General features: G+C 40.9%; 1 protein-coding gene across 1 annotated transcript in view; it reads left to right on the forward strand.

Annotated features, from left to right (window-relative positions):
* Adat2 (adenosine deaminase tRNA specific 2) overlaps positions 1–21,767 on the forward strand; it is a 27,774-nt gene extending 6,007 nt beyond the window's left edge. The window contains exons 2-6 of the mRNA XM_008829821.3: positions 7,388–7,492; positions 14,860–15,010; positions 16,900–17,006; positions 20,769–20,841; positions 20,955–21,767. Coding sequence (XP_008828043.1) covers positions 7,388–7,492; positions 14,860–15,010; positions 16,900–17,006; positions 20,769–20,841; positions 20,955–20,998 — 480 coding nt within the window. The 3' untranslated portion in view covers positions 20,999–21,767. The remainder of the gene's footprint in view (positions 1–7,387; positions 7,493–14,859; positions 15,011–16,899; positions 17,007–20,768; positions 20,842–20,954) is intronic.
* The last annotated feature ends 506 nt before the right edge of the window (positions 21,768–22,273 follow it).

Genomic DNA, 22,273 nt, shown 5'->3' on the forward strand with positions numbered 1-22,273 from the left:
CAGTTGTTAATCATTTCTAGGAGTTCTCTGGTAGATTCTTAGGTATAATATCATATCATCTGCAAAAAGGGACAATTTGATCCCTTTTGTTCCAATTATTATTCCTTAATTTCCTTTTCTTGTCTTAATGCTCTTGCAGGAGTTTCAAGCACTGTGTTAAAAAGGAGTGGAAATAGTGGAGAGCCTTGTCTGGTCCTGATTTTAATGGGAATGCTTCCAGTTTTTCTCCATTTAGAATTATGTTGGCTGTGGGTTTGTTTTGTGGCTTTAATTATGTTGAGGTTTGTTCCCTCCACTCCAAATCCCTCTAGAACTTTGAACATAAATGCATGTTGAATTTTGTCAAAGGCCTTCTCTGCATCTATTGAGATGACCATGTAGTTCTTGTCTTTGAGTCCATTTATATGATTTATGATGTTTATTGACTTAATGTATATTAAACCATCCCTGCATCTCTGGGATAAAGCCGACTTGATCATGGTGGATGATCTTTTTTGATGTGTGTCTTTGTCTTTTGACTGGGGAGTTCAGTCTTTTGATATTTTAAGTTATTAATAAAAGATGTGTATTGATTCCTGTCGTTTTGATTTCTGTTCACATTCTTGGTGTAGCTGTGCATTTCCATAGTTATACCTTCATTAAGTTTCTTTCCATAACCCCTTGGGTATAGTTGTTCCTTTATTCAGTTCTTTGTATTACTTCAAGAACTCTCTGAAGGGCTGGTTTAGGGCTGGTTTTGTGGTCATGAATTCTTTCAGCTTATTTATGTCATGGAAAAATTTTCTTTCCCCTTCAACTATAATAGACATTTTGGCTGGGTAAAGTAATCTGGGTTGTCATCTGTGGTCATTTAGAACTGGGAATACTTTGGTCCAGGCTCTCTGGCTTTCATAGTTTGCACTGAAAAGTCAGCTGTAATTCTGATGTGTTTTTCTTTATATGTGACTTGTTTTTCTTTTGCAACTTTCAGTATTCTCTCTGTTCTGTCCATTTAGTGTTTTTACTATGATGTGCGTGGAGAGTTTCTTTTCTGGTCCTGTCTATTTGATGTTCTCTGTGCTTCTTGTATTTGGATGGGCATGTCTTTCTTTAATTTTGGAAAATTTTCTTCTACAATCCTGTTGAAGATCTGGTCCATACCATTATCCTGAGATGCTTCTCCTTCCTGTATGCCTATGATATGTAAGTTTGACCTTTTTATGGTGTCACACAATTCCTGCATATTCCATTCTTGTGATTTCTTTAAATTTTTCATAATCTTTGCTTGAGTGGTCTAGTTTGTCCACTTTATCTTCCATTCTTGGTACTCTGTTTTCCATTTCGTTCATCCTATTTGTGAGGCTTTCTCCTGTCATTTCTAATTGGCTTACTGAGTGTTTCACTTCCTTCTTCATTTCAGCTTGAACATTCTTCAATGTTTCTCTCTCTTTTCTGAATTCATTCAGAAGTTTATTCCTATCTTCTTTCAGTTCTTTGATTCGTGTGTTCTTTAAATTCATTATTTTCTTTTATCATGCTTTGAATTTCATGTCCTATGTTATCTCTGGGGGGAGGGGGCTCTCATTGTACTCCTCTACAGGACTGTTGGTACTTTGGTAGGGATATAGTATTTGGGTTTTTCATATTATTGTTTTTTTCGTTGTGACTTTGACATGTGGATTTCTTTTGTAGTTTCTGATTCTTGTGTGAGACTCAAGCCTTCCTTTGTTGAGTTTAGGTCTGCTTGTTTTTGTAAACTTTGTGTGCCTTTGTGGTTTACTTGTTGGGCATGAAAAACTGGTTGGTCTAGACTTCAGGTTCTCTATTTTGATTTTATATTGGAGGGGTGATGGCTTTAGTCCTGCTTCTCAGGAGTTCTGACAGAGGCCCAAGTCGGATGAGGATCAGATGGACTCAGGCTTTCTCCTAAGGTCTGGATCCCTCTAGTCAGCAGGCACAGTACAGTTTGGGAGGATTGTTAGGTAGAGGTAGGATTCAGGACTCTCAGGTAGTCAGGGTAGGAGGCTGGTTTCAGGAATCCAGGTTGGAGGTGGGACAGGCAGGGATGAAGGCTGGTCTTAGGTGTGCAAAGGCAAGGTGGGGGAGGGGACAAGCTTTGAGGGCCCTGGGGGACTAGACTGAGGAATTGGGTTTGTCTGGATGTAAAGGATCAGGAAGCAGTGGGGATTTTGGGCCAAGAGGTCTTGGGTGCCAAGAGAAGAAATGGGCCAGTCCAGCTTGCTTTCTTATTATACAATCCAGGACCACCTTCCCAGGGTGGCACCATGCACAGTGGGCAGGACCCTCTCCAATTCACTCAAAAATCAAGAACATGCCCCACAGACATGCCCACAGGCCAGTCGGATAGAGAACATCCCCCAATTGAGGTCCCTCTTCAAGTGTGTGAAGTTGACAACTAAAGCTATGCAGCACAATTGATCCCTTATCAATTTGACACACAAACGCATCACTATTAAACCATAACCTTTCCATTTCTTGTCCCCAAGATCTCATGTTAATATCACAATATAAAACAGTACAACTTTAAAAGTCTCATGGTCCTTAAAAATTCCAGTAGTTTGAAAAATCTCTTAATTGTGGGCTCCTGTGAAATCCAAAACAAGTTACATACTATCTTATTTCAAGAGGGAAGAAGAATCAGGGCACACTTAAGCAAATCCAGAATCCAGCAGTGTAGACATCTGGGTTCACTCACACTCTTCTGGGCTCCACTTCTCTGGTTCTGCCATCCAAGGCACAGTTTGTCTTGTAGGCTCAAGCCAGCTCTACACCACACCTGCTGCTGCCCTTGTTGGTCATCCCAGAGCCCTAACATCTGTTATATCCTGGAATCATCACTGCAACTGAGGCTTTACTTACATCAGTGGTCTCCTTTAACCTCACATGGTACCAAGCCTCAGATTCTCACCATGACCTCTTTAATTCTGCAACTTTGATGCTGCCAAAATCATTACCACCTGTGAACCTCTTATTCATTACCAAGCCTAACATCTGGCTTGAGATGTATAGCCTTGGCCGCCTCTTTGGACCACAAGTTCTGTGTGCTGTGCCCGGGGACATACCTCCCAGATGATTTCACTTCAATGATGCTGGTCTCTTGTTAATCACAGCTGATTCTGCAGCCCCAGCAGACCAGCATCTATTGTCCCAGTAAAGCAAAGGTTTAATCTGTTTTTAATCCAAGATATCACACAGCCTTGATAGACTTTGCTTCCATTGAAACTTCACAAGTCAAGCCTCCATCATCTATACTTCTTTCAGCATTATCTTCCAAGTTCCCAAAGAACAGCTTGCTAAGCTCCAAGCACTCAATAGCTTTTCCAGCCCAGTACTCAAAAAAACATCTATAATGTTTTAAAACACATTATGATCAGGTCTGTCATACTAATACCACATGAGCCTGGTGCCAACTTCTGTTCTAGTTTGCTTTTTTCTATCGCTGTGCTAAAACACTCTGACCAAAACTAACTTAGGGAGGAATGGGTTTATTTCTTCTTACAACTTCCAGGTTACAGTTCATCCCTGAAGGAAGTCGGGGAAGGAACTGAAGCAGAGACTGTAGAAGAGTGCTGCTTACTAGCTTGTTCCTCTGGCCTGTGCTTAGCCTTTTCTCTTATAAAACCCAAACGGAGGATCATCTGCCCATAGTGGGTGGTCAGGATGTGGTCTGAGCCCTCCCACATCTCTCAGCAATCAAGAAAATGCCTCACAGACATGCCCACAGGCCAATCAGATAGAAAAAATTCCCCAATTGAGGTTCTGCCTTCAAGTGTGTCAAGTTGACAACTGAAGCTGTCCAGCACACTGTACAACTTTAAAAAGATTGTGTGATAAAAATTATTGTCCAAGCAAGGGAAATGTTTTTAGTGCATTGCTAAATGAAAATAGCCAACCTCTGCATTGTATATATGTAGCATAGCTCTATTTGACTAAAAGAAAATGTAAACCCTGCAAATAGCAGGATCATGAGTTTGAGGCCAGCTGGTGTACTGGGCTAAATAATCTCAGGAAAAAAAAAAAAAAGCCAAAGATATGTGTGGAAGGGTAGGCGCATAAGAAGAAAAAAAACTGAAAAATTTCTGTTGCCTCAGAATAATAATAACACAGGCTATATTGGGGTCTTGATATTCTGTTTTATTTTTGTATTTTATTTTTTATTTTATTTTATTTTGTGTATGTGTGTATTGCCTGCATGTAGGTAAGTGCATCCGTGTCATGCAATGCCTGCAGAGGACAGAAGAGGCTGTCAGATCCCCTGGAACTGAAGTTATGGACAGTTGTTAGCTGCCATGTGGGTGCTGGGACTTGAACCTGGGTCTTCTGCAAGAACAGCCAGTGTTGTTAACCACTGAGCTATCTCTCCAGCCCCTCTGTTTTATTTTTGATGTGTGAGATTTTTACCCCCAACTTTTCTGCCTTGGACATACTTTACAGATAGGGAAAAAAAAGATTGACCATACACAGAGAGGAACCAAAGTTCCAAATGTTCAAGGATACATTGCGTTTTATTGTCCTGTGTTCTGGGTGTGACATGGTGGGACACCTTGAGGGATAGTCAAAGTGAGAACAAACACAGGAACTCATCCATTTCAACAGCTGTGGTTTGGTTAAGTGCTCCCTGTATATCAGGCCTTGTACTGGGTTCTAAGACTCTCAGGTGAGCAAGATTAAGGTTTAGGATTAAGCTATGCACAAATAGAAAAGCTCATAGGTAGTCTGGGGACAAACACAAGACACCATCAGATAAGGTCCTGAGAAGTCAGGTGAGATAAATTATAGGACTGATTTCTTCTTCATTTTAAGAGGCAAAATAGATGTGGGTTGGTGGAGAAGAAAAGAAAGTTTGACCAGAGGAACTGCCAGGTTCAAAGAAAGGAAGGACTTCCTCTACTGTCTCTCCTGAACAGTGTTCACTAATCCTAGGGTCAGTGTCCTAGTTTGATTCTCCATTGCTGTGACAAAACTTGCTGGCCAATACCAACTTGGGGAGGAAAGAGTTTGTCTTACATCCTTAGGTCATAGTTCTTCAGGGAGCCCAAGGTAGGAACTCAGGGCAGGAACCTGGAGGCAGGAGCTGGAGCACAGGCCATGGAGGAACACTGCTTACTGGCTTGCTCCCTGGCCGCTGCTCAGCCTGCTTTCTTTTGCAGCATAGGCCCATCTGCCCAGGGGTGGCACCACCCACAGTGGGCTGGGCCCTCCCACATCACTCATCAAGAAGATGCCCCGCAGACATGGCCACAGGCCAGTCCAATGAAGGAAATTCCCCAGTTGAGGCTCTCTCAACCCAGGTTTGTCAAGTTGACACTAAAGCTATCCAGCACACCCAGTAACGGGACCTATGAACCCAGACACTGTATGGGCATGTGCCTTTTTTAAGTGACAGCCTCCATACTTCTGGTTAGATTTTTCAAGGGAGATTTTTGACTCCAAAAAGGTTAGAAACCACAACAAAATACTGTAGAGGTTCATCTACCAGCTGTTGTGGAGAATGATGGCGGATCAGAAGCCTTCAGCACCATGTGGAGGAATAGTGGATACAGAGCCTCTGGGAGCCATTTCAGTCGCAGTTACAGTAGACCTGAACCTTTCCTGTGTGACACTGATCTACCTTAGAGTTATTTCTCATTAACTTGTTTTTTCCTCTGAGTTTTTGTTTTTAGTAAGAAATATTTGTGGGGAGGGAATTCCTCAAAAGTCTGTAAACTACTGGTCTCCTTTCTTCTGTCCACTTTTATTATCCACCACTAGGAAGTAGTTTATAATAGTGATGTCTTCAGAGAAGATAGTCAAAAACTACAATAACTGTTCTATGTAGGAGCTTTCATTATCTGTACTTTTGCAAACGCTTCTAGACAAAACAAAAACAAATTACAGTTCTACATAAAATGAAGATTGCCTGGGGTGGGAAAATCAGCGCTTCCCTTCAGTTTTTTAAGTTGAAAATTTGTTAACTTGTGTAAGATCAAGTAGCCATTTTAGTTACTGAACTTTGGCCTCTTCCCAAATAGGCCAGGTTGTTAGGTTCAAAGCCATTTGCATGTTAGACCTGTTCTTGAATTCTTTCATACTTGGCAGAGAGGTGGGAGGTAGGAGGGAACTGGAGTGTGGGGCAGAATGGGGTGAAACAATGAGCAGCTTAAGAAGAAGCTTTGAGCCTTCGTCAACCGGAATCGATGTACATGCTTATGCATATGTAACACATACTATTGGAAAACAGCATCTCTAAATTCCCTTGCGTGGACTTTGTTATTCTCACCCCGCTTTCTGTGGACTGCCATTACAGTTGCCTGTCCATGCACCCTCAGCAAGGCCATTCCTGTTCGGTGATGTCATTTGTCTCTTTAAAATTTTTCTATCATATTTTCTATGTGATATTTTGCTGGGAGAACACTTAGTAGATAATTTTTCTATGTTTGTGATATTAATCAAAAGGCCAAGGAATTAATGGACGATAAAAAGAAAGCCCAGTCCTCTGGTGACCTGGAGTACCAGGCACACATGTGGTACACTTAAATACATGTAGGCAAAACACTCATATACACAAAAATAAGATCTTTTGAAAAGAGAAACTTCCAAAATGCTTTCCAAGCGATTGTGCCATTTTTGCATAGACTGACCAACTTTCATTGTCTCACTTAGAATAGAAACTGTGGGGCAGAGTGACATCCAGTCTGGTCATTTTTATAGTATTGGTACTCTATACAATCATTTTTGTAATTTTAGAGAAGCCCCACCCCAGTAAGCAAGTACAATTTTAAAAAAATTTATTTATTATTTTTATTTTATGTGTATGCATGTATTGCCTGCATGTAGGTCAGTGCACCTGTGTCATGCAATGCCCGTGGAGGTCAGAAGAGGCTGTCAGATCCCCTGGGACTGGAGTTAGGAGAGTTGTTCGCTGCCATGTGGGTGCTGGGATTCAAGCCCGGGTCTTCTGCAAGAACAACCAGTGTTCTTAACCGCCGAGCCATCTCTCCAGCCCCTAGCAAGTACAATTTTAGCAAGGGAAAGTGTCATAATGAACTATTTACAGATGTTATATATTTTCCTACCTGTTTGTAAATATGGACAGTATCTGAAAAGGGGTGACCTTTGCGTTTTAAGAGCATTGATCAATAGTACTCCTTTACTTATATGTGCCCAGTAAGAAGAAATAAGTGACTGAGGACCTGTAGAGGGATGTGTTTATTTCTGAGTCCTCCTTAACATGGACACACAGAAGAGAACACAGGCATCACACAGCACCGAGACACTCAGCTTGAGAAAAGGGAAAACTCAAGCTGTGATTCTTGTGGTGCATCTATACATCCCATTCACACTGCATCTGTGTCTTTGAATTCGAGCACTGAGCATTACCTCTCAGATTTTCCACTTTGTGTTTCAGGCCAAAGATGCACTTGAGAATATTGAGGTTCCTGTTGGCTGCCTCATGGTCTACAACAACGAAGTTGTGGGGAAGGGAAGAAATGAAGTCAATCAAACCAAAAATGTGAGTTGAGCAGTGTGAATGCAGACATACTGTAGCCATGCTGGGAGGCAGTTAGTGAGTTGAAACCAGATGTGGTTCTATGGGGCAGTGTCTTCTCTCTCCCTCCCCATCCCTGGTGTGTGTGTGTGTGTGTGTGTGTGTGTGTGTGTGTGTGTGCACCATGTGCCTGTGTAGAGGCCAGAGGTCGAGGTAAGGCATCTTTCTCAATTGCTCTCTACCTTACTTTTTGAGACCAGGTCTCTTATTGAACCTGGAGAACCTGGAGCTTATCAGCTCAGCTGGGTGGCTGGCAACCCCAGGGATCCCCGTTTGCTTTCCCTTGCATTGGGGGTCCTAACTCAGGTCCCCATGCTAGCACGGCCCGCACTTCACCCACTGAGCCATATCCACAACCCTGTCTTCCCCCTTTCTTTTTGAATTCAAGCTCTTTTTATTCTGATTATAACAGTGATAAAATGACTTTTGTTTTAGAAGAGAAAAATTAATTGAAGCTATAAAATTATAGTAGATCATTTTTTCTGTTTGTGATATTAGCCAAAAGGCCAAGAAATGATTAATTTTTTCGTAGTATTTAACATCTGAGTGAAACCCTAGTTTTGTTGTATGAGCATGTCAATGCCAATGAAACAAGTCCATTTCCACTTTCAACTGATCTACTACATGAAATTTCAACTTTGTGAAGTAGATCAGTTTAATTTGTAATACATTCTTTCTTCTCCTTTAAGTTTTTTCAGTAAATAAAAAAAGACCTTCAATTTACATTCAAATTTGGGGAGAGGTCTAAAAAATTATATTGAGAAAACATTTCTAGATTAGATAATTCAATGAGATAAGGTCCAAGAGCAGCAGTGTTCAGCTATGTGGAGGTGTGCTTTAATAGCTCATGTGATTTCATTGTAGTCAGATTGACAAGTTGATGGTTAAAGGAGCACTTCTTAAACCTGGCATCTCAACAGCGGGTCGTTGTACATACACTTGGGAAGTGTAAGCAGGTGAAAGTACAGTGCTAAATGTTATGATTATAAAGCACTAGGTGGACTCAGTGGACTTTGACCTTCTGTGCTTTGGGAGCAGAGAACAGTCTCAGTGTCGTGTTGGAACTTGTGCTCTGAGGCCTTAAAAGTTCATCATCAAAAAGAAAAAAGACAACAGGTTATGATGTCACACACCTTTAATCCCACTGTGAGGAGGCAGAGACAGATCTCTGTGAGATTGAGGTCAACCTGGTCTATGTAGTGAGTTCAGGCCAGCTAGCTGGCTGGGGCAACAGGGAGATCTTGTCTCTGAAATCAAACAAACATAAAAGAAGAAAAAAAAAAAAGAAATCCTAAGATTTACCAAAACTCATACTAAATAGAAACTCAGATTTACAAAACACTTATGAGGTATAAAAAGATCTGAGACAAATTAGAAACATAATATTGTAATTAGTGAATATATTGATGCTCACCTAGCAATTCTGTTTTATTTTATTTATTTATTTTTAATATTTTATTTATTATTTTTATTTTATGTGTATCAGTGTATTACCTGCATGTATGTGAATGCACCCATGTCATGCAATGCCACAGAGGTCAGAAGAGGGGTTTGGATTCCCCTTAAGGATGGTTCATAGCTGCCATGTGGCTGCTGGGAATCGAACCCAGGTCCTCTGTAAGAGCAGTCAGTGTTCTTAACCGCTGAGCCATCTCTCCAGCCCCGCAATTCTGTTTTAAATAATTGTCATACCTCCTATTTATATTTTATGGTTGGTATGATGTGTTTAATATGAGAACTAATGACCTAACCCTCCAATAACTTGGATTTCTTATGTACTCTGAAGTTAACCAGGGTTATTTCTCTGTCATGTCTCATGTAGACTTAGTCTTTGAATACAACACAGAAAGGCCCTGGCCCCAGGTGAAGAGACCTGAAGTTCTGCTGCCACCCCACCTCCCTGTGTGTTTTCAGTACATGGTAACATAGCTTCTGTTTCTCTAGCAGTAAAAGGAGGATTTGGCCAAAATAATTCAGTTTAATTAGTATTTATTGAAAACTATGAGGGAGATATGTCTTAGGAATCCTGAATCTGAGTTTTAAAGACTCAGGTTAGAGGAAATTTTTTTTGCAAGTTATTTGGTTGTTTTCGTTGTGTTGCCGGGACCGTGCCTTCTTTTTTAATTACCTCCATCTCTGAATTCCTGATTTAAAAAAAAAAATTCTTTTGTTTCTATTGAATTTTTGTGTATTTCATACAGAACATCTCAAATAATCTTAAATCATCTTTGTACCCCCATCCCCACTGGCACCCTCCCATAGCCCCCTGCCCGGAGCCCATATACTCTGTCATCCCTGTTAAGGGCCACACAAGTCCCATGCAAACTCAGGCAGACAAAAACCCAGCATAGAACTGGGAAAATGAACAGCAGACCGCAATCTTATCTGAAGAAATACTGGCAATTGATTGCTGCTGGGTGAAGAAGAGCGGATCTTCCTAAAACAAGGGGCACTAGATGGGCTGACTAGACCTCAGTGGATGGACTTGCACTCGGGAGCGGCTGGGGATACTGCTGACACAATGAGTTGCTGATTTTATCACCTGTACCTGCTCATCCCCCTGTGATGCTTGCTCCTGTCTGACTCTGTCTATCAGAGCATCTTGGGTCAAAAGTCCAGCACTTTCCTTTCCCTGTTCTAGACCATGGGAAATGAGCATCTTTCTGTTGGCCTCACCAAATGTTATGCTTGTGGAGGGCAGATATATATATATTTTACCATGTATAGCTTGTATATAGTTAGCACTCAGTATAAATTATTGATAAATGTTATTGTCCTGGATATTATAAATTATTGCATAGAGAATCTGTGCACTAACTACTTTGGGGGTTTTGTTGTTGCTGTTGTTGCTGCTGTTATCGTTAGTTTTCTTTTTAAATTAGCATGCAAAGCACCGGGTTTCATTATGAGGTTTTCATTTATGCTTTTGGGTGACACTTCTCCCATCCTCTCCCCCAGCTCCCTGTCCCACCTTGCTGGCCCCTTTCTTCCTCCAGTGGCCTCCTTCTTGTCACATGTATTCTCTAAACCTCTTTTCTTCCCCCCATCCCCAACTCGCCCTTAAGAACTCTTATTCCCTCATGGTTTTCTGTCTCATTTTATGATCTATGTTCCTCCATCTTCCAGCCTTCAGACCCCACCCCCAACCCCCTCTACATGTATACATATATGAAAATTAAAATCCAGGCCCTGCTTTGAAAGAAAGCACGCAGTATTTGCCATTCTGCATCTGGGATACTTTGCTTAGGATAATAATTTTGGGAAGGGGGAGATGGGTAAGATTGCTTGTGATGCAAGAGTGAGGACCTGAACTTGAATCCTCAGCACCCACATACAAAGCTGGTGTGGCCGTGCCAACACCTGTAACCCCAGAGCTGTGGGGAGCAGTGAAAAGGGGATCTTGGGCTCTTGCTGACTTCCAGCCTAGCTCCAAGTTTTGTGAGAGTCTCTTAAAAGAATAAGGAAGAAACTGTTAGAATAGGATCCCAACATCCTCCTCTGGCCTCACACACATGTACATATGCACTACATGCACACAACACACACACACACACACACACACACACACACACAGAGAGAGAGAGTTGCACACCCACATTCCTAAGTTCCATCCATTTTCCTGTAAGTCTCATTATTTCATTTTTCTTTATGGCTGAATAAGATTCCATTGTATATTTTCTTTATCTTCATCTGTTGATGGGCATCTAGGTTGGTTCCATTTCCTTGCTGTTTCGAATAGAGTAGTAATAAGCACGTACTAGTATCTCTCTGGTAGAACTTAGAATTCTTAAGGTGTATACCTATAAGGGCTATGACTGGGTTATAGCTAGGTTATGTGGTAGTTCCATGTTTAGCATTTGTTGTGGTGTATTTCTTGATGCTATCCATTTTGTGTGTGATGTCCTCTCAAAGCATTTTTAATTTGCATTTCCTTGATGGCAGGAGATAGAACATTTTTTTCAAGGATTTTTTTTTTTTGACATCTGTATTTTCTTCTTTTTAGATATGTCCTCTCAGTTCGTTGGCCCATTTATTGACTGGAAGATTTGAGGGGAAGGGTTTGGTGTCTAATGTTTGCAGTTCTTTATATATTGTGGATACTAACCCCATGTCCAGGGTATAGCTGGCAAAGATTTTCTCCTATTCTGTAGCCTGTCTCTTCTCTCTGCCTATAGTTGCCCATGCTGTGCAGAAGCTCCTAAATTTGTCAATTCCAAGGTTACTTCCTGTGCCATAGTTCTTTTCAGAAAGTTTTTGTTTTTTTTTTTACTTATGCCTGTATCTTGAAGTATGTTCTGTCTTTTCCTCTTAGAGTATTTCAGGTTTTATATTAAGATCTTTAATCCATTTTGAATCAGTTTTTGCACAAAGTAAGAGAGATGGGTTTAATTTCATCTTGCATGTGGATGTCCTGCTTTCGTAGCACCATTTGTTTAAAAAGCGGTCTTTTTTTCCAATGTATGTTTTTGGCACGTTTATCAAATATCAGGTGGCTGTAGCCATGTGAGTTTATTTCTGGGTCCTCTGTTCCATTTCACTAATCTGGATGTCTGTTTTGTGCCAGAGCCTGCTGTCTTTGTCACTATGGCTCTGTGTTATATTTGGAGGTCAGGTATTGTGATACTTCTGGTACTGGTCATTCACTTAGGATGGCTTTGGCTATTTGGGGTCTTTTGTGTTTCCATAGATTGTTTTATTCTAATTTTGCAAAGAATGTTATTAGAATTTTGATGGAGCTTAAATCTGTAGGCTACTTTTGCTAATATAACCATTCTCATAACATTAATTCTGCAATTAATGCTCATATGATGTCTTTCTATTTCTGTATCTTCAGTTTCTTTCTTGAGTATCTAAAAGTTTGCATTGTACAGGTTGTTTTTAAAAATATTTTATTTATTAATTTTATGTGTATGTTTTGCCTGCATGTGTGTAAGTACATCCACATTGTCAATGCCTGTAGAGGTCTGAAGAGGGTGTCAGACTCCCGGGAACTGGAGTTTCAGAGAGTTGTTAGCTGCCATGTTGCTGCTGGGTTTGAACCTGGGTGTTCTGCAAGAGCAGCCAATATTCTTAACCTCTGAGCCATCTCTCCAGCCCCTCATTGTAGAGGTTGTATTAGTTATTTTTTCTGTTGCTATGATAAAATACCATGAACAAGGCAAATTATAGAGGGAATAGTTTATTTGGCTTATGGTTCCAGAGGGATAAGTCCATCATGGCAGGAGGCAGCTGGAACAAAAGGCCAAGGGCACACATCTTCAAGTAGGTGCAAGAAGCAGAGAGAGACAAAATGGAAGTGGGATGTGGCTTTGAACTCTCAAAGCCTCCCACCCCCCACGCTTCCTGCAGCAAGGCCACACCTCCCAAAACAGCACCACCAGCTGCAGCTGAGGGCAAAGTGTTTTCAACTTGGAGCCTAGGAGGGACATTCATTGAAATCATCACAGAGGTCCTTCACCTCATTTGTGAGATTTATCCCAAAATATTTTTTAAGCTATTGCAAAGGCGATGTTTTTCCTGTCTATACTTTTATATGTTGATTTTGTATCCTGCTATTTTGTTGAAAGTATTTTTCACATTCAAAGGTTTTCTGGCACAGTCCACAAGGTTCTTTTCAGGATCATGTCTTTCTCTTGTTCTACTGTCTAGTTGAGACTTTAGCATCACATTGAATGAGGGTAGAAAAAGTGGTCACCCTTGTCTCGTTCCAGGTTCTAGAGGAAATGCTTTCGGTTTTTCCTCATTTAGTCATTGGCTACAGGTTTATTACACACAGCAATTGCTATGTTGCAATACATGCCTTCTATTCCAGGTTTCTTAGGATTTTTACCATGAAGGCATGTCGAACTTTGCCTGTTGCCCTTTCTGCATCTATTGAGGTGATCATCTTATTTCTGTCTTTAATTCTATTTATGTTGTATATTACATTTACTGATTTGCATATGTATAACCAATTTTGTATCCCTAGAATGAAACCTCCCTGATTGTGATGTACGATCTTAATGTGGTTCGTGAGAATTTTGAGAATTTTTGCATCTATGTTTATAAGGAAAAATGGTCTGTAGTTTTCTTTCTTGTGTCCTTATCTGACTTTAGTGTCGGGGTAATACTGACTTTCTAGGAGTTTGGCAGGGTTCTTTTCCTTTATATTTTGTGGCATGGTTTGAGGAATATTAGTATTAGGTCTTCCTTAAAATTTGTTAGCAGTAAACCCATTCAGTACTGGGCTTTTCTTTGTGGGGAGATTTTTTTTTTAATATTTTATTTATTTTTATTTTATGTGTATGAGTGTATTGCCTGCATGTATGTGAGTGCACCGTCATGCAATGCTGTGAAGGTCAGAAGAGGGCTTCAGATTCCCCTGGAACTGGAGTTAAGGACGGTTCGTAGCTGCCATGTGGGTGCTGGCAATCAAACCCGAGTCCTCTGTAAGATCAGTCAGTGCTCTTAACTGCTGAGCCATCTCTCCAGACTCTTGTGGGGAGATTTTTTAATTACTACTTAAACTTCAGTGTTTGTTATAGGTTTAGGTTGTCTGGATCTTCATTTAACTATTGGTATATCACATGTGTTTAGGAAGTTAGGCATTAAGCTATTTTAATAAGAGGGAAAGAAGAGTTGAAGAGAGCTAGCTGAGTACCTAAGTGGTATAATGTAACTCCGATTGCTCTGGGAGGTGTAGAGGAATGGATAGCAGGATGCTCCAGTTTATATATGGGGAATCCAAAGTTTAGAGAAAGTGGGTAGCGTGTTCCAAACTACATAGAGTTGTCGCTGTCAGCATTCAGATTCAAGTGTAATATTCCGTATGCTGGGTGATGAAGTATCTGAGACAAATCTCAAGTCTGTGCTTCTGTAGAGTCTGCCATTATATAAAAGCTCATCCCCCAAAATGTACATGATTATACTCCAGTAAACTAAATATAGATTTCCTTTAGAGTGAGGTCAGTGACAGTCTTGAAAATATATTTGAAACTGGAGCACAGGCTTATGAAAATTTCAAGCTTCCTCTAAAATATTTAGAAATCATATATATCTTTTTTTTCTTCTTTTTTTTGAGATATCTCTCTATGGCTTTTTAATGAAAAGTTTCCCCTGAGGTACTTAGGAACTTAACTAAAAATACACCAAGATTAATACAGTACTTTGATTAGGCACCCTCTGTTGGTGAGGTTATGATATCTGAACTGAGGACTAGATGGTCAAGGGCACCCCTCACATACTCAAATGCAGACAGAAATTATAGGAATATTCTGTATGTTTTTGCACATTCAAAAAATATCAGATATATGAAACAAGCAATATCAAAGCAAGTGTCTCTCTCTTTTAAGGCTACTCGACATGCTGAAATGGTGGCCATTGATCAGGTCCTGGATTGGTGTCGTCAAAATGGCCAGAGTCCTTCTGTGGTGTTTGAACACACTGTGCTTTATGTCACCGTGGAGCCGTGCATTATGTGTGCAGCTGCTCTCCGCCTCATGAGTATCCTTTGGTGTTTTAGGTTCATGTCTTGTACCTTGCCTGTGAAAAGGAAAATGACCCATTTTCTCTTTTATTCTTGTTCTTTCTCATGGTGAGGCTTAAACCTAGGGTCTTGTGCATGTTAAAGTGCTCTATCACTAAACTATACCTACACAGGTTTCTGTTTCTTAATATAAAGAAACATAGACTTATAAAACACATTATTAAGTATATTATGTTTTAGCTCAAAGTGGAAAGATTTTACATAGTAAAATTATGGGTTTTTTTCTGTATCAATAAACACATCTATTGAACAAAGAAGCCACAGAAAGAAAAGCTTGGACCTAACTTCAACTCTTGTGTAAAGATGAGTCTAAATTAAGTTGAAGTGTAGGGGATGTTTTGGCGAATATGCAGCCATGTTTTGCCTCTGGATAATGAATCATGGGTCATTTAAATTTTGTTTTCTTTGTTACTTATTTATTTATTTTACAATGCTGAGAACCTTGTGCACACTAGGCAAGCACTCCTTCCTACTTATATTGTTACCTACTTCTAAAATTATATGCAAATAGTTTTATCACTAAAAATAACAGAGAAGTTTGGGAGTACAAGAAAACATACTGTCTCCATGTAAGAAGAGTTATAGCCACTTAAAAGTTTTCCTTATTCTGCCTTACATAATGGCTTTGCTTCCGTCTGTTTTATATTGAAATGCAAACTACATATTATTTGGGGAAAGATCCAGGAACAGATTGGGTGGAGTGTTTTTGGTTGCTGTTATGGTTTGGTTTTTTATTTTTGTTTTGAGATTAGATCTCATGTAGCCCAGGCTGGCCTGGAACTCACTATGCTGGTTGGCCTTGAACTCCTGATTCTTTTGCCTGTGTCTTCCAAGTGCTAGGATTATAGGTGCGTATCACTACACCAGGCTACAATATGTTTTTTTTTGGGGGGGGATTGGTTATCTTAATCTTGTTTGTGTGTGTGTGTGTATGTGTGTGTGTGTGTGTGTGTGTGCATGTGTGCATGCAGACTACAGTCCTTATGGGGCAGTTATAAGGACTACTTTGAGGAATCAGTTCTCTCCTGCCACCAAGAGTTCCAAGGACTGAACTGTTTTTAAAATATTTTATTTATTATTTTTATTTTGTGTGTATGAGTGTATTGCCTGCATGTATGTGAGTGCACCCATGTTGTGCAGTGCTGTGGAGGTCAGAAGAGGGCTTCAGATTCCCCTGGAACTGGAGTTAAGGACGGTTTGTAGCCACCATGTGGGTGCTGGGAATTGAACCCAGGTCCTCTGCAAGAGCGGTCAGTGCTCTTAACCCCTGAGCCATCTCTCCAGCCCCTGAACTATTTTTTAAAAGGTGAAATTCCTGAATTAAATTTCGGCCTCTTTCCCGGCTCTAATTCTATAATGATTCTGAAAAAGTGATTTAGAGAACAGAAAATGCATTAAATTGTGCATAGTAAGCGACTGCACACTCAATTTCCAATCTGTTTACAAATGCTAGATTTTAATTTTTTAATTTATGTATTTGTGTATGTGTGTGCATACAAATATACCATAACACCCAGTGGAGGTCAGAGGACAACCCTCACTCTCAGGAGGTGGTTCTCCCCTTCCATCTTTAAGTGGGTTCTGGGGATCAAACTCAGGCATGCACAGCAATGCACTTTTACCAGCTGAGCCATGTTAGTGACCCACAATTGCTAGATTTTAATGTCTAAGTACCTTAAGCCTCTTTCTCTTCTTTTGTGTAACTGCATTGCATGATTTTTAAGATTAACCACAGCTTTAATTATCTTGAAGTCTAGGCAGACTCTCATTTCTAGAATGGTAGCATCAGTCTACTACCATTTGCCATGCCCTTCCGTTCATATGCAGGACCTTAATTCCGTCTCATAAATCCCACTGGTCGTCTACGGCTGTCAGAATGAACGGTTCGGTGGTTGTGGTTCTGTTCTAAACGTTGCCTCTGCTGACTTACCGAATACCGGGAAACCCTTTCAGGTAATATCACTGCTTGTGCACCCCCTCTTCATTCTTCATTCCTAACTTCTTCCCATCCCCCCACCATCTTTTCCTCCCTCCTTCCCTTTATCCATCTCTTGATAGACTTGCCAACTGTATGTGGTCTTCCAAAACCCCATACAGAATCAGACAGTATCTTGGGACTCTGGGTGAGTTCTTATGTCTCAGTGGAGGAAAATGGAATAGTTTCTCATTGTGTACTTTCTCTTCGCTTATAGAATCTCTTTGGAAGGGGAGTCTCCAGCTTCCCCTTAACACCTAACAAGCTTGAGCAGAACCTCTCTGCTCCTGGAACTTTCAGTGAGTGCTGCTGGCTCCGTAGTGTGTCTGAGCTTGGCCCACTCAGTGATGGAGTACTCTTCACAATAACAGTGTTTTTGCACCAATTCCATCATTTTACTGGGCTGCCATATACCATTAATAATATCTAGTAGTCATTTTAATTTCAGGGATAGGAGGTTGAGACAGGGTCTCCCTAATAGCCCTGGCTGGCCTGGAACTTTCTGTGTAGACCAGGCTGGCCTCTGTGTCACAGAGATCCCCCTGCCTCTGCCTTCTGAGTGCTGAGATTAGAGGTGTGCACCACCACAGCTGGCCCAATTAAGTCGAGACTTCTCTCAGACCAGATAATCTGTATACCTTTCATCTCTTAGAAATTCTACTTTCCTTTTTTAACTCCTGCCACACCTCCAAAGGGTTTATGGTTCAAAGTGTAAGCATTGGGAGTCTATATACCAGAGTTTTGTCTGGGATGCATACCAGTTTTCCTATACTGGCTTTTTCTCCATGATGGAAGATTAACCCCCAACTGTTACACTCTAAAAAGAAAAAAATTCAACAAATGCTGGAGTTTATGAATGGTTTTCTTCAAAGACCTCAGGTACTCTTAGAACCTGATAAGGACTTATGAAGGCTGAATCCTGCTCAGAATAAGTTTTATAAAACCATCTGCCTTGAATTTTCCCAGCAGACTATAAGCTTTCCTAACAACTGCTGTACATTTAAGAATAGATTCCTTTAACATCACATCAGAAAGAAACTGTAATTGGGAGATGGAGAGTAAATGAGGTAATCAGCTTGATCATTAAAGACATCTGCTAAGTGACTTCATTCTTCTTATCATTTCTATGAGTAGCCCAAACTTTGCTTATGTAACACATTGCAAATGAATTGCTGACTCTGTACAATATTTCCTTTATGATAATGATCTAAATAATTTCTTATAGTTTCTAGGCAAAATTAAGATATCAGACATGGTGGAACATTTCTCTCTAAAATGTTGGTAAGGAGCTGGGGAGGTGGCTCCGTGGGCAAAGTGCCCACCTTACAAGCATGAGGACCTGAGTTTGGGTCCCCAGATCCCACAGAAAGCCAGATGCAGTAACAGGTGTCTGTAATCCCAGTGTTCCTATAGTGAGGTGGGAGGCAGAGACAGAAGACTCCAGAAGCTCATGGACCACCTGAGCTGCTGTAGTCAGTGGTGAACAACATGAAACCCTCTCTCAAATAAGGCAGAAGGCAAGAACACTTACTGTCCATTTAGCAGAATAATAGTAGAGGGTTTTCCCCTAGGGTCTATCTATGACCTGTCTAGCCACAGATTCTTGGCCCCGGTATTGGTGCCAGGCGTGGGTTATATCTTGTGGAGCAGGCCTTAAATCCGATCAGAAAATGTTTGGTTACTACATTTGTGCCACTCTTGCACCAGTAACCATATCTTGCCAGGCCAGTCATTATGTGAACTTAAAGGGTTCACACCTGGTAAGGTTGATGATTACTTTTCATTCATAGCACCTTGCAGCACTATGCAGGCTAGCTAGCTAGTAGGGATAAAGCTTCAAGGTGGGTACCAACTTGATTTCTGCTTGTTTGTTCTACAACTTGGGTATGTAGTGTCTTTATCATAGAGTCTTACTGCAGGTTCTGGAGGGTCACCAAGAGCATTGGCAAAAAAGCCTGTAATATTCAGGGGTCGGTGGGATACCTCCCCCAACTGACCAACAGCTCCAAAAGAGGTACCCATTCCTGGCACTGGGCTTTTTATTTGCTGCCTGTGGTGTCTAGTAGGAGCATTGTCCTCCTGTTACAGGATAACTGCATTTAAAGTCTTCATATATATAAATGGAAGTTTCTACAGTAGTAGGTTTCCATATGACTTTTCCTAAAGGCCTTTAGTATTGGTTATCTCTCTCACCCCCTTTTCTGCCCTCCCACTGGTTCTCTACCCCCATTTAAACCTTCCTACTTCATTATTCCCTTCCCCATTATATCACTGCATTCTATCGCCCCTCCCTTAAAAGTGCTCCCCCATAGCCCCTTACTACCTTCCTGATCTCTATGGATTTTCTAGCTGAAATAGACATACCTAAAGATCCAAAGCTAGCATCCACAAATGAAAGAAAAACATTGAGGTTTGTCTTTCTGGACTGAATTACTTCACTCAGGGTGATTGTTTCCAGCCCCACTGACTTATCTGTGAATCTCATAATTTCATCTTCTTTATGGCTGGATAATATTCCATTGTATAAATGTACCATATTTTCATTATCCATTCATCAGGTAATGGGCACATCTAGGTTGCTTGCATTTTCTTTGCTTCTTTACTTTCATTTTCAATGTGTGTTTCATCTATCTTTCTTTACTGACATCACAAGTTATTCTTTCACATGTTTTGATCTCTTCTGCCCAGTTAGATTCCAAAGAAAAAAACAAACTAAACAGTTCCTTTTTAAAAACCCTCCATAGCAAAAATTGAAAAGCTTTATCTGTAAAGGACTAGGTAGTAAATATTTTAGCCCTTGTGAGAGACGTGTCTCTGTTGCACAGTGTTTTGTTTTTTTTTAAAAAAAAAACAACTCTTGGGGCTGGATAGTTGACTCAGTGATTAAGAGCACTGGCTGCTCTTACAGAAGGTCCTAGGTTCGAAAACCAGTACCCACATGACGGCTAGCAACTGATCTTAACTCCAGTTCCATGGGATCCAATGCCCTCTTCTGACCTCCATGGGCATTGCACAATACTGTTGCACTTAGATACATGCAAACAATACACTCATACACATATAATAAAAATAATAAAAACCAACTCTTTAATAGAATTTTTGCAAATTTCATACAAAACACCTTATATTTACACCCCCTACCCACAGTTGCCCACCTGATTTCATGTTAAAACACAACTCTTAGAAACATAAAAATCATTCCTAGCTATGGGTTGGATTTGGTTCACCAGACATAGTTTACCAACCATAGGTGTATAGCATCAAACACTTAATGAGAGTAGTAAATAATAGCAGATAAAAATAGCTGGTGCTGCCCAGTCTACACCTTTAATCCAAGAACTTAGGAGGCAGAGGCAGGTGGATCTCTGTGAGTTCAAGGCCAGCTTGATCTACATAGTGAGTTCCAGACAGCCAGGGCTACCTAGTGAGACTCTGTCTTTAAAAAATTAAATAGGGAGCACCTGTCTAATATTTCATTAAATCGTTACAACGTCCTTTTGAAGTGTTCACTTACACACATGCAGGCAATACACTCATACACAGAAAATAAAAAGAATAAATAAAATATTTTTTAAAAGAGTTGATTGAAAGTGATGTTTGGCTAAGGCTGGTTGTCCACACGCTAATTTGCTTAGAATGATTAACCTCGTGTGGTCTGTTTGCTCAGTACTGTGTGTATTGCTGTTGGAACACTTCCCAAATTTTCACAGCCTGTGATCATCTCACATTCCTCATTTCAGTGTGTGCCGGGATATCGAGCTGAGGAGGCGGTGGGGCTGTTAAAGACATTCTACAAGCAAGAAAATCCCAATGGTCAGTTTTCTCCGGCTGCATCTGGTATACCTCCCTTTAAACAGCTCAGTGAGGAAAATCTGGCCTGAGCCTACATCCTCATAGCTCTTTCTGTCTTTTTTTTTTCTTCACAGCACCAAAATCAAAAGTTCGGAAAAAGGACTGTCAAAAACCCTGAACTTGTTCTGATGAAGACAGTTACCCCTCCATGACCTGGATGGAATTCCTGACTGAAAACTATTGACCTGGCTGAGCATGTTTATGTGTTGCTGTTGCTCTGTGGAAAGTGGTGTCTCGCTCTTTTGCTCTGCTGAGGGAACAAATTAGCCCTTTAAAAGTCTGACAAATGTAAACAACTATTAGCTTTTCCACAAGCTGAAAGAATGTTTTGGGAAGGGGAAAAATGAAGGTTTGAGGTTTTAGAAATTAGCAAGCAGTACATGCCCTTCCACCACAGCTTTAGCCCTGTCTAAGAAGGCTCTGGATGGGCTGGGGAGATGGTGGAGTGGATAAAGTCCTTGCCATGCAAGGGTGAGGGCTGGAGTTTGGATCCGTAGGTAGCTGTGGTGGCCTGCCTGTAATTCTAGCACATGGAAGGCAGAGCTGGGATTCTGGGATTCTGAAGCAAACTGGCTAACTATATTAGCCCTTATTGGTGAGCTTGGGTTCAAATGAGAGATATTGCCTCAGTGAATATGGTGAAGATTGATCTAGGAGGATGCTCAGTGTGTCAACCTTTGGCCTTCACATTCAGGTGCTCACATGTCTAAATGCACACCCCCTGAAATGCATCCACACAGTGGGATCCCGTGTACATAACACATACACACCACACACATACACATGCAACAAAAAGTAATAAGTCTTCAGAAGATTGGTTAAGAAAAAGAAAGAGGAAGAGCTAACCATGGTGGTATACATTTTAATCCCAGCACTTGGGAGACAGAGGCAGGCAGATCTCTGTGAGATGGTGACCAGCCTAGTTTACATAGCATGTTCCAGGCCATCTATGTCTACAAGGAGACCCTACCTCAAAAAAAGAAAACAAGCCGGGTGTGGTGGTGCAGGCCTTTAATCCCAGCACTCGGGAGGCAGAGATAGGCAGATCTCTGTGAGTTCAAGGCCAGCCTGGTCTACATAGTGAGTTCCAGGACAGCTGGGGCTACAGGGAGACCCTGTCTCAAAAAGACAAAAAAAAAAGAAAGAAAGAAAGAAAAGAGGAGGAAGAGAAAAGAGAAGAAAGCTCTGTCTTTTCATCAGGGAGTGTGAGTCCAGACCCAGTCCTGCACTTGTCTCCACCAGGATGTGCCCTGCTAAAGGCCTGGCCTCTCAGAGTTCAGAGTCCTCCTTGTAGGACAGCTACTGTGTTCTCCCATGGCCTGGGGGCCTGGCTTCTTTCTAATTGTATATGACTTTATATATTATGACCATGATTATATGGTCCTTAGAAAAA

The sequence above is a fragment of the Nannospalax galili genome, unplaced genomic scaffold (genome assembly GCF_000622305.1).
Source record: "Nannospalax galili isolate Female #2095 unplaced genomic scaffold, S.galili_v1.0 scaffold154, whole genome shotgun sequence".
Classification (NCBI taxonomy): Eukaryota; Metazoa; Chordata; class Mammalia; order Rodentia; family Spalacidae; genus Nannospalax; species Nannospalax galili.